Source organism: Zea mays, chromosome 5, assembly GCF_902167145.1.
Source record: "Zea mays cultivar B73 chromosome 5, Zm-B73-REFERENCE-NAM-5.0, whole genome shotgun sequence".
Lineage (NCBI taxonomy): Eukaryota > Viridiplantae > Streptophyta > Magnoliopsida > Poales > Poaceae > Zea > Zea mays.
In genome coordinates this window covers 42,477,342-42,490,166 of record NC_050100.1, presented here as the reverse complement: position 1 = coordinate 42,490,166, position 12,825 = coordinate 42,477,342, and the positions used below count along the sequence as shown (strand labels likewise).

At 45.6% G+C, this 12,825-nt stretch overlaps 1 protein-coding gene across 1 annotated transcript; it reads right to left on the bottom strand.

The window, feature by feature from the left end:
- Positions 1–11,122: 11,122 nt before the first annotated feature.
- LOC103626276 (uncharacterized) lies at positions 11,123–12,505 on the bottom strand. The gene has a single exon (XM_008646665.2). It carries the CDS (start codon positions 12,343–12,345, stop codon positions 11,314–11,316), a length of 1,032 nt encoding a protein of 343 aa, XP_008644887.1. The 5' UTR covers positions 12,346–12,505; the 3' UTR covers positions 11,123–11,313.
- Between the last annotated feature and the right edge of the window lie 320 nt (positions 12,506–12,825).

Below are 12,825 nucleotides of genomic sequence, written 5' to 3'. Positions count from 1 at the left end.
ATTCTGAACTCTGGCAAAGCTAATGTCCCGGAAGCATCGTGATATTTTCCTTCTGCGGGAATGACCTCTTTCAATATGAATGTGCAGAGGTCCTCGACTATGCCATACAATGCAGCTTCGGTCAAGTTCTCCGGGTTTCCTCGTTGAAATTGCTGTAAAGGAATTTTATAAACATCATCTATTTATACTCAATAATAACACATTTGCATCTTTAATGACATAAATACATACTTAACTATTACTAATAATACCTTGTCAGGGTTCGTGATGTATCGTCCGTTCACTCTCATGAACTCGCACGCATAGAATCCACATAGGACCGATCCTTGTGGTTGCTTGTGGCACTACATAACGGGAGATTGGTTATTTAGTTGCAACATTGTGTATGATATGTATTCATAAAATCACATACTTACCGGCCAGTGATGATGGATGTCTAGTGGCACGAGTTTTTTCGACAGGTCGTACTTTCCACCTCTCATCTTATAGAATCTATAAGCACTGTGATCTCAAATAGAATCACCATGTTATTCTCAAATTTTAATCGATAAAAGTATGCATGCATAGAAAAGGCTTACAGCTCTAAGATGCTGAGGAATGTTGCATATGTCGAAGGGTCGAAGTTCAAGGAGTCGAGCACCAGCACCTTTCCAACCTTAGGATAAATGAGGAAGCATATCCAGTGGTCCCTGTACGAATCAAATTTGTGATGCATGTGTATTGAAATTATTAATTTTATTTATGCAAAATCACACTTACTTAAAGTTGTACGGGGCCATTATGGCTTCCCTGTCTTGAAATTGAAGCATTGCATGTCCTATGTATGTGGCGTATCGAGCTTCAAAATCCTTCTTCATTTCCTTTATACGCTTCTCAACTTCTTCGTCCGTCTTTCCCCTTATTTCATCGTTGTCTTTCCCGATTCTAAAAGTGTGGCTTTCCTCGGATATAAGTATTGGGTTGAGATACCCAACCCTTTTACTGGCACTAGCATTGGGCTTGGTACCGTAAAGAATCTCCTGCTGATCATGTTGCATTCTGCAAGTCACACGTGCATGTCAGATATTGAAATTTTATACAGCTCACTAATAATAACACACATATGTGGAAGTATGAGCGACACTTACAATGCAAACATCGTTACAAGTTGCACGTCGAGTCTCTGAAGGTTCATCATTAACCACATGTCCTCGAATGTAACAACGGCCTTTTGGTTCGAACCAATAAAAGCATGGTCTGGTATATGCACACTGATGGTGTCGATGCCAACCGATGATGCCCGCATGTACCAGTCATGCAACCTTTTAACACCAGCCGGGACCTTTCTTAGTTTGTCAAGAGGTAGCAGAGGTCTGCCCGGCACATATTTTTTAGGCACGTTTTTGTAATCTGCCTTAGTTGGCTTCTTTATCTTTGCGGCAGTTGCCTCAGCCTTTTTTGCAGACTCCTCGTGCTCGGCCAAATCAACAGTTTGTGACGTGAGGCTCCGTCCAATCCCTTTCAAAAACCTAACTGTGCCAGCAGTAGTAGCTTTACTCTTCTTTTTCTGATACGGGGACACCAATTTTGGTATAGGAAGTTTAGATTTCTTTGATGGCCGTGGATCGTTTGATGGCTGTGGAGAAGGTGGATCCCTTGATGGTGGCGTAGACAGTGGGTCACCAAGAGGATGGGGAGGAGAAGGTGGTGGAGCCCTGAATGGTGATGCTTGTGGCGGAGACGGTGGGTCAGAAAAAGGATGAGGAGCAGCATGTGAAGTTTGAGGAGGTGAGGATGGATGTACAATAGGAACAGCAATTTGAGAAGGCGGAGACGGTTGGGCCTGCGACGCCTGCGACGAATTCGACAAATCAAGCAATTCGACATCCCTTCGAGGCCAAAGGATAAAATTCTTAATAGCTTGTCCAAGTTTCTCGATATCTTCGGGCCCAGGGATGTCTAGCATGTCGTCCTCGTATCCTTGGACGACCGTCGTCACTTCTACTTTGCAATAATCATCTGGAATATCGTTTCCATGGTACTTGCGTCCTGGGATCGCAAGGCCTGTGGCTACTATCTTTGTACGTTTATTGTTAATACCATATCTTATAACCAGTGTGCACGCCACAGGCCTTGTGATGTCATCAACTGGATAACGGTCCTTATTTCCCGTTGAAGCAACAGAGCTTGGTAATGTCGTACAATCTGTGGAAGCCGGCGGTTGAGCTGCTGGAATTATTTGTATCTGTGGAGTGGTCATCTGTTGAACAGACATCGCACTCGCCAACTGTTGCATCAATTCTGGAGGAGGATTCGATAGCATTTGAGACATCATGGCTTTGAACTCTTTCTTGGCCTCCTCCTTAAAATAATCCGCGATCTCTTCCTTGTATCGATCACGTTTCTTGTACAGACCTTCCCACTGTGGTCCGAATCCTTCCTTCCATCCTTCCTTAGACGAGATTCCTCGTACACGACCAGGATGCTCAGGGTTACCGAGACCAGCCGTTAGGATGTCTCTTTCCCTTTGTGGCTTAAAAGTTCCTTCGCTCTGCTTAGCTGCCATTGTATATATGTTTTTTGCCGCTTCTTCGACAATGGGATCATCAAAAGATACACCGGTCTCGGTTTCCCTTGGTTTTCTAGCACGGAGCCAATTTGCCGCCCTTTCACCAAGTTGCTCGGACAGCGTCGGCAACCCTGCAGCCTTCTTCTCGGCGTCTTCTTGTGTCCATTTAGGAAGCTGACGCTTGTAACCACCTGTGCCTAGGTGGTGGCGGTACTTGTTCTTCTTTGATAGTTCTGAATTTGCCTCACTTAGAGATATGAAATCAGGGCTGCTCCTCTGCTCTAGAAATACTGCCCACTGACCTGCTGAGATTTTATATTTTTTGGTCGGGTCCAGACCTTTCTTTGCAAACTTTGTGTTCATCTCAGACCTCCAGTTTCGGAAATTTATTGCAAGCTGCTTCATCGTGTATTCCTTCACGAGTTCTTCTGAACCCCGAGGCAGAACGAACCTCATTAATAGCTTATTCCATATTTGATTCTTGACATCATCTGACACATCTCTCCACTGTCGTATTGTTATGTCAAGATTATCTCTAACTAAAAACCCAAGTGCATTCCGAAACTTAGGTAGTGCCTCTTCTGGAGCTAGGGGCTGACCTTTCGGGCTCACGTCTGAGATTTTGTATGTTTTGTCGGGAAATTTGTTCAGCCCCCTGTCACCTCTTTTTCGATCGCTCTGCTTCCTTTTCCTTGATGTCTCGGTTGTTGTCTTGGTCTGTTCCGGTGCGTCTTGGGTCGGCTCTGGTACGTCTTCGTATCGTGCCACGGCTTCTTCGAGTATCGCACGAAATTCAGACACGACCTCCTATTCATGTAATAAAATGCACAAGAGATCATGCATGTGAAATCAGTAGGGTACACATACGAAGCTAAAGATGCGTACTTTTACCTCAGCTTCTCGTGGATCATAAGTAGGGTCACGTTGCAACTCACGGAGAGCGGCCCTATCTATGCTAGTGGTAGGAAAAGGGTCGCTAGGCGTTTCATATCCTTCACTGCTAGATTGTTCTTGAGCAACACTCTTGTCCATGTGCTCGGGCACTAATCCTTGGTCCTTGATCGGAGAACTCATTGAGCTATATATATACAAATACATAAGCAATAATTAAATACATATTAACACATATTAACGTAAGCAATAATTAAATTCATCTTAACAAATAGTATAATTAAATACATCCTCGCGGGCACTAAACCCTTAACCCTAACCCTAACCCAAAACCCTAACCCTAACCCTAACCCTAACCCAAAACCCGAACCCTTAACCCTAACCCTAACCCTAACCCTAACTCTAACCCTGACCCACAACCCTAACCCTAACCCTAACCCTAACCCTAACCCAAAACCCGAACCCTTAACCCAAAACCCGAACCCTTAACCCTAACCCTAACCCTAACCCTAACTCTAACCCTGACCCAAAACCCTAACCCTAACCCTAACCCTAACCCTAAACCCTTAACCCTAACCCTAACCCTAACCCAAAACCCGAACCCTTAACCCAAAACCCGAACCCTTAACCCTAACCCTAACCCTAACCCTAACACCCTGACCCATAACCCTAACCCTAACCCTAAACCCTAACCCTAACCCAAAACCCGAACCCTTAACCCAAAACCCGAACCCTTAACCCTAACCCTAACCCTAACCCTAACCCTAATCCTTAACCCTAACCCTAACTATAACCCTTAACCCTAACCTTAACCCTAACCATAACCCTAAACCCTAACCATATAGTATCGTATAGTCGTATAGTATCGTGTAGGAAGGGGAGAGAGTCGCATAGGACGTATAGAGAGAGGGAGAGTCGTATAGGACGAGGAGAGGGAGAGAGGGAGAGTCGCATAGGACGTATAGAGAGGGAGAGAGGGAGAGTCGTACGGAAATTATCGAGTTCAGATCGAATTCGGATCGGATCGGATACGTATATTATCGAGTTGTGACGGATAAAATTACAATGTATATATTCAACATACATTTGAACACATATGAATTCAACATACATTTGAACACATAAAATTACAATGTATAAAATTCCTCTCTCTCTCACCCTCCTCTCCCTCTCTCACCCTCCTCTCCCTCCCTCTATCTCTCTCACCATACATTTCAACATACATTTCAACATACATTTGAACACATATGAATTCAACATACATTTGAACACATAAAATTACAATGTATAAAATTCCTCTCTCTCTCTCTCACCCTCCTCTCCCTCCCTCTATCTCTCTCCCTCTCTCTTCCTCTCTCTTCCTCCCTCTCGGCGGCGGGCGGCGCGTGCGCCCTCCTCTCTCCTCCCTCTCCCTCTCCCTCCTCTCTCTTCCCTCTCCCTCTCCTTCATCTCTCTTCCTCCCTCTCGGCGGCGGCGCGTGCCCTAGGTACTAAAACGCGGCGGCGGCGGCGGCGGCCCGGCGCGGTAGTAGACGGCGGCGGTACAGATTAGGGGAAAGAGAAAAAACCTGGAGACGGCGGTGCTGGGGCGGGAATGGCGGCGTGGGGACGGGCGCGGGGACGATCGCCGGCGAAAACCCTCGGGGTCGAAATCCAGCAGCCTGACGGCGTCGTCTTCAAGTGAAAGGGCGCCAGGGACTTGTAAAATTTTCGGCTCCCGCGCGCCACCTTTATATAGGCGCCATTTCTACTGGCGGTTGATAACGAGAACCGCCAGTAGAAATGGTTTCCACAGACTGTAGAAGCCATTTCTACTGGCGGTTGACAACGAGAACCGCCAGTAGAAACCATTTCTACTGGCGGTTGTCATAGAGAACCGCCAGTAGAAATGGCTTCCACAGACTGTAGAAGCCATTTCTACTGGCGGTTCTATATGACAACCGCCAGTAGAAATTGTTTTTTGTTATTATTTTAACATAGTTTTTTATATATTGTTTAGTATACTTTTTATATATTTAATTAGTATAGTTTTTATATATTAAGTATACTCTCTCCTCTATCTCTCCTCTCTCTCCTCTATCTCTCTCTCTCCTCTATCTCTCCTCTCTCTCCTCTATCTCTTCCCTCTCTCTCTCTCCTCTATCTCTCCTCTCTCTCTCTCTCTCCTCTTTATCACAAAATGCTGTGGGCACCTCTAGAGTTCAATGAGAAGTAGAGTATATAATACCTGTGGAGATGATCGATAAAGCCTGATACGACATTCAGACATGTCGCCGATCAGATAGCCTGCCTGGTGAGACGACAACAAAATGCAACTTCTTTGATTGACTCGATTGATCAAAGAAGACTTCGACTTCTGCGCTCCAGTGCTGCTGCAGCAGTACACTTTCCCCCGCCGGAGTAGTCGAGGCTCAACTCAAGAGAACTAGAGAAGGCTCCAATCCTAGGGCTAGGAAGCAGAAACCGCCGAAGGTGCCGGTGGGTTCACGTGGACCCCGATCCTCGAGCACCTCGATCCGAGGTCGAGACGTCTCAGTGAGACGTCGGAAACGGCTGACGGGCAGGCCTGCGCGGCCTCCTCGGCTCCTCCACTCAGTGAGAGCATTCAATTGCAGTGTTTAAATCCTATGTAGTCTCCTTGCTTCGCGTATCTTCGTCTTCACTCCCACTGTATGAATTAAATCCTATGTTGTCTCTTGGCTTTGCGTCTCTCGTCACCGTTGGAGATGGTTGTTTCTTACTGCCTGATATATATTAGTCGAATAATCTTCTCTGCTTTTATTTACCTTTCTAGGTGATAAACCATGACTGGGAAAAAGACCACGGCTTCCTCTGCCGGCCGCACTCTAAAGAAGGCTGCACTCTAAAGAGACGGGGTTGGAAGATGAGGAAGAGGCGACTGTGACACTATCCGTGGAGAAGGACGCGCTGGAGTGCGACATCTGCTGTCTACCCTTCCAGTCCGAAGTTTTCATGGCAAGTCAGATTACCATGCATGTATATATACAGTACATATTGATCGGTAGGCTCCAGCATGATGTTCTGCTCTGTGTAAAATCAGTGCAAGAACGGGCATTCTGGATGTGCAAAGTCCTAACAATAATCAATTACATGACAAGTCCTAACAATAATCAATTACATGACAAGTATATGATCTAGGAAGCTATTGTTCTGCCTTGTCCATCGTGGCGTACCCAGGGCAACGAATTGCGTGGGATGCTTCGCTCAACGTTCCTTATCTTGGTTGGATGGTCTATGAAAAGAGACATGTCGTTGAACTGGTTAAAATCCTCTAAATCAGATACACCATCAACTCCTATAGCTTGTTGTTTTCCAGGAAAAACTACATGCTTCGGTTTGTCGGTGCTTTTCTTCTCATTGTTAGAAATGATCTGTTCAGCATAGAAGACCTGTGCAGCACGATTAGCAAGGATCCATGGGTCATCTTTGTAACCTACCTTACTTAGATCAAGAACTCTGACCCCATAGTTGTCTACCGTGACATGTTTGTCTTCAACCCATTGACATCGGAAAACCGAGATCTGAAATGTACCATAGTCTAGTTCCCATATGTCCTCAATAAAGCCAAAATATGTTATAATCTCACCAGTTTCATCATCTATGGCCTCGCATCGAACACCACTATTTTGTGACATGCTCTTTTTGTCCTTGGACTTGGTACAAAATGTGAATCCACTAATGTCATAGGTTTGCCATGTTGTGACCTGGCGTGATGGTCCAGATGCCAAGCCCTTGATGGTTTGTTCTTCTATTGTTTCTCCACGTGGAATGTCCTTCGCCATTAGCCATGTGTTGAATCGCTGCTTATGTTGCTTCATTACCCAATCATTCGTATGCCCAGGATTTTGCTCGCGAAGCTCATTGATGTGTTGTTGGATAAATGGCTCCATTATCGTTAGCTGATGTAGGATGCTCTGATGTGCCTCAAGTACTATATCGTAATCCGGTGGGATGAAAGATTTCCGTCCCATCCTCCCGCTTCCATACAGTCTACCCTCGTGTCGTGACGGAGGCAGACCTATTGCAACCTGGTCTTTTAGGATACTATTGCAGAATGGACCTCCGGACTCAATGGCCTCTTCGGTACAGTACCCCTCTATCATGGATGCCTCAGGACGAGCACGGGTTGATACATAGCCATTCAGTATTGACATGAAACGCTCATACGTCCACATTTCATGCAAGTACATAGGACCCAATGCCTCTATTTGTGGCACCAAGTGCACCACAAGGTGCACCATAATATCAAAGAACGATGGAGGGAAACACATCTCAAACTGTGATATTGTCTCCACTGCGAATTCCTGAAGAGATGCCAACTCATCACGGCCAATTACCTTTTGTGAAATCCTGTTGAAAAAGTAGCACAACCGTGTGATTGCCATCTTTAAAAACAAAGGATTTATAGCCCTGATGGCAATAGGTAGGAATGTAGTCAGCATGACATGGCAATCATGTGAGTTGTAGTTGGTGATTGTCAGGTCTTTCATTGACACAATACTCCGTATGCTAGAGCAGAATCCGGATGGGACTTTCAAATTCTTAAGCCAAACACACATCGCATGTTTCTCATCTACATTGAGATTGTAGCTTGCTGCTGGGAGATGGTACTTCCCATTTTCTTGAAGAACGGGATGTAGTTCCTTTTTTATGCCTAAATCTACCAAGTCCATGCGTGAATTGAGCCCTTCTTTTGTTTTGCCCTTTATGTCTAGCAAGGTGCCCATTATGCTTTCAAACACGTTCTTCTGAACGTGCATACCATCGATCGCATGCCGCACATCTAACTCTTTCCAGTAAGGCAAGTACTCGAAGAAAATAGATTTCTTCTTGAATATAGCCCCCGAAGCTGGTTTGACATCCTTCCTTGTTTTTCCGTCTTTTGTCTTCTTCCCGAAAACAAACTTGATATTCCTGACTATTTCAAAAACTCTATGACCTCTATTGTTACCCGATGGAGCAGTAGAATGTAGTTCACCATTATTGTCGAAGTACTTATCCATCTTTCGCATGCGGTACCTGTGTCCTTCCAATAAAAAGCGTCTGTGCCTCATGTAAACTATCTTCCTAGATGCAGCAAGGGATACGTAAGCAGTTCCATCAATGCATACTGTGCAACCAACCTTTCCCTTAAACTGGCCTGATAATGTGAAGAGAGCAGGGTAATCGTTGATCGTAACAAAAAGAATTGCTCTCAGCGTGAATGAACCTTTACGATACTCATCCAACATTTGAACACCTGTTTCCCACAATATTTTCATATCCTCCATTAAGGGCTCCAAAAATACATCCATGTCAACTCCAGGTTGTGTAGGTCCAGAAATAAGGATGGTTAGCAAAATGTACTTCCGTTTCTGCATCAACCATGGAGGAAGGTTGTATATGGTGAGGATCACCGGCCATGTGCTATGCTTGCTGCTCCTCTCAGCAAATGGGTTCATTCCATCAGTACTCAGTGCGAACCTAACATTTCTCGGTTCATCGGCAAAGTCTCGGTGGTTGTCATTGAAATCTTGCCACTGCTTCCCATCGGCTGGATGTCGAAGCTTCCCATCGTTTTTGTGCTCATCAGAAGCATGCCAGCTCATAAGTCTGGCATCCTCAGGATTAGCGAACAAACACCTCAATCGATCGACGACGGGGAGGTACCACATCACCAAAGCAGGAATCTTTTTGAGCGCATAATAGTCTACTTCTTTTTCTTTGCTCGTGGATTTTGAAGTATTTTTTTGGGCTTTCTTTCGCTTCTTCCCTTTAGACACGGATGCAACACACTCTTCGTCCTCTCGATAGTCTTTATTCGTCTTGTACCTACTTGCACCGCACTTTGGGCAGCTCTCCAAGTCTTTATAATCATCACCTCGATAAAGGATACAGTGATTTCTACACGCGTGGATCTTCTCCACACCCATAGTGAGCGGACTGATTAGTTTCTTTGCATAGTACGTGTTAGCAGGCACATTGTTCTCCTTTGGAAGCATGTCTGCGATAATACTCAAGAACGCATCGAAGCCAGCATCAGACACACCATATTTAGCTTTTAACATCAACAGCTTTAGCACAGACCGGAGCGTCGTGAACTCTTTGGTACAACCCTTAGACTCGTCGTACAAAGGCTCTTCTGCTGCCTTCTTCAGGGACTCCATACCTTTCATTAAGAACATCGATTGATCTGTATGACGACGCAACATTGCCTCTAGCAACTCTGCATCTTCCTCATCCATAACACTTGGCAGAACATGAGGTCTATCATGTTCATTTCCTCGAGCGTAACCATGATCAGTAACATTTTGCACTACATGTTCGCTCTGTGGAAGAGGTTGGTGTGTCTCGTGAACGAACTGAAATCTGTCGTCGATGTTCTCAGGGTTTCCAGTCGTATAAGGCGAAGAGCTACCCTCTCCATGCTTTGTCCAAATTGTGTAATCCTTCATAAATCCTCGGCATACCAGATGAGATATGATTTGTTCTGTGTCATTAAATACAGCAGCATTTTTGCAGTCCATGCATGGACAATATATGTGTTTTGTCTTTGTTCTCCAAGCATGGTTCGTAGCGACATCAATAAACTTATGGACCTCGGATATGTATGATGGATCTAGCCTTGATAAGTTATACATCCAGGATGTCCTCTCCATCACCACCTGTTGGGAAGGATGAAGGGGTGAAACCCTATATCCAAAATGTGGCTAAATTTAAGGAAAATGAACAAAAGTTGGCAAGAGGAACATAAAACTAAACTTTCCTAGCCATACTCTTCTCTTTAACACATGGTGAAGGCCTAGTTCCAAAATTGAGCAAAGATAAACAATAATTGGCAATTAAAACATAATTAAACCATAGCAACTAATAAAAACAATCTTAATTATCAAACCTATCTTCTTCTCTCTCCACACAACACATGAACCATTCATTAAACAACTTAATATGTCATGGATAAACTGATTTGAGAACTAAACATGAAAAAGGAGAGAGGATAGACAAAATCTAACCATATTAAACAACTTTATTTGAGCGAATAGAGCAAAAATGTGGCTAAAATGTGGCTAAAATTGAGAGAGGATACACTCTCTCTCCAATGGTGAAACCCTAGATCCAAAATGTGGCTAAAATTGAGCAAAAATGAATAAAAATTGACATTAGCAACATAAACCAACCTTTCTTAGCAATCTTCTTCCAAAAAATGAAGATCAAAACCTCTCCCCATGTATTTTGTGAATTCTGGACCTCCAAAATCGCCTCCAATGGAAGTTGGCTGCGAGCATACAGTTCACTGTCGGGGGAAGAGGGGTATTTATAACAGACACTTCACTGGCGGTTGTCTTTAAAAACCGCCAGTGAAAATTGATTTCCACTGGCGGTTATCTTTAAAAACCGCCAGTGGAAATAGGATGTTTCCACTGGCGGTTAAGTTAAGATAACCGCCAGTGGAAATCAATTTTCACTGGCGGTTTGTGTTACACAACCGCCAGTGGAAACATCCTATTTCCACTGGCGGTTGTGTTAAGATAACCGCCAGTGGAAATAGGTTTCCACTGGCGGTTTTTAAAGCCGGGCCCACCTGTTTCTTTCACTGGCGTTTGATAACGGAAACCGCCAGTGAAAAGTTCAACGTGCCGCAGGCTTTGAACTTATTTGTACTAGTGCAATACAAGCCCGTCACTCGTATCAAGCAGAAATGCCATAAGACCAAGACACTGACTAAAATCTATGATAGTTTCAACACTAAATTTCGATTAAACCATTCCATAATCTAGATGTTCCTTTTCCAGAAACTTTAGCGTGTCCTTTTTTTCTTCCAGCACCGATTAGTCGCATATGAGCAGCGCATGATGATGAGATCAAGGCATCAAGCTAGCGATGTTTCCACCGATAGCGTGACGACGGCGAGTGGATCGCGCCGCCACCATGCCACTTCTTGAAGTCGTTCCGTGCCAGCTTCCGGCGGTGGCCGCCGCCGCTTCTGTCGACCCTTGGAGGGTTCGTCTTCTCCTCGTCCTCCTCCGGCGGATCTTGGACGAACCAGTAACCAAGGGGTTGTGACAACAGGTCCCTCCGCCAATCAACAGGATCGAAGTACCACGAGCGCGACCTGAACGACATACGATAGGGATAGGGACGCCGCATGGCCTCCACGTACTTGTCCTTCCAGGTCGATGCGACATCGAGAGTCTCATCGTCGGAGCTCTCGGCGTTGGGGAGGAACCACCGCAGAGACCACCACCAGCCCCTGCGCCGGCCCGCAGGTAGGGCCTTGTACAAGGTCCTCCACAGCTCGTGGTCGCGCTCCGCAACGAGCAGCCTCAGCTGGGAGCTAACGCACTCCACCCTCGCAAGGTCCTTGCCGTCGGTGAGCTTTGCCAAGACCACAGCCTTGAGGTCGTCGTGCAGGGACGAGAAGCCGCTCAGCGCCAGACCGTTCCTGCGGCACAGCTTGTCGAGGAAGCACCAACACACGCCGTTGGCGAGCGACTTACAGATCCGCGACGCCCATGGCTCCACGCCCCCAAGGCTGCGGGAGAGGAGCGGTCTCACGATCTCGAGATCCAGATGTTCCAGGTACACGTCCTCCGGCGTGTCGTCGCCGTCGGTGGTGATGAACACGAGGAGCGCCACGTTGCTTCCCTGCACACACAACATCAGCACGGCAGCGTCTGCGCCCTCACGCTGCGCAAGCTCTGGCGCGGTGTACAGTCGGGAGAGGCACGCCGAGCCTCCCCTCTTGCGTGATTGCTTCTTCAGAAGGTATCCCGACCGTGGCTGTCTGCCGTAGGGCTGGAAACCGGCGAAGAGGAAGGCGGCATGCAAGACCAGGCCCAGCCTGCCGGAGATGTCCTCAGCGTCCCATTCTACAGCGTCTACGGACTTCTGGAGGAGGCTCGCCATAGTAGCAGTTCTCTTCCTCCCGATGGATTGGTTAATTTGGAGCTGGTCACAGCCAACAGGCTACAATAATACGAGGGGCGGATCCAACAATGTAATGGTGTAATGGGCTTGGTCATATGCTTGGAGGTTAAGAAATTGACTTGCTGGACCAATGCAACCGTATGGCTGATATAATTAATTTCGTAAACCTTCTAGATGAATAAATGATCTAGCATCAGTGACATTGTCGTAATTAAGTTACCTTATCTATCTAAACCTAAATTACAAACCTGAAATAACACTCATTACCATATAGGATTGGCATAACAATTTTGTATTAATTATTAAGTCATTTTTTATTATTATTAAATCATTCCAGAGTGGCCATCCACCCTACAATAATTAAATAATTAGTAAAGATTTGTTAAGTCATTTTAGAACAAGTGATCATTACCTTAGTGACGAATAGTGTTCACCCACCCTAAAATGACTTACAAAGAT

What these genes read in the sequence shown, in the direction of transcription:
- LOC103626276 (XM_008646665.2), bottom strand. Translation starts at nt 12,345, where the DNA reads ATGGCGAGCCTCCTCCAGAAGTCCGTAGACGCTGTAGAATGGGACGCT.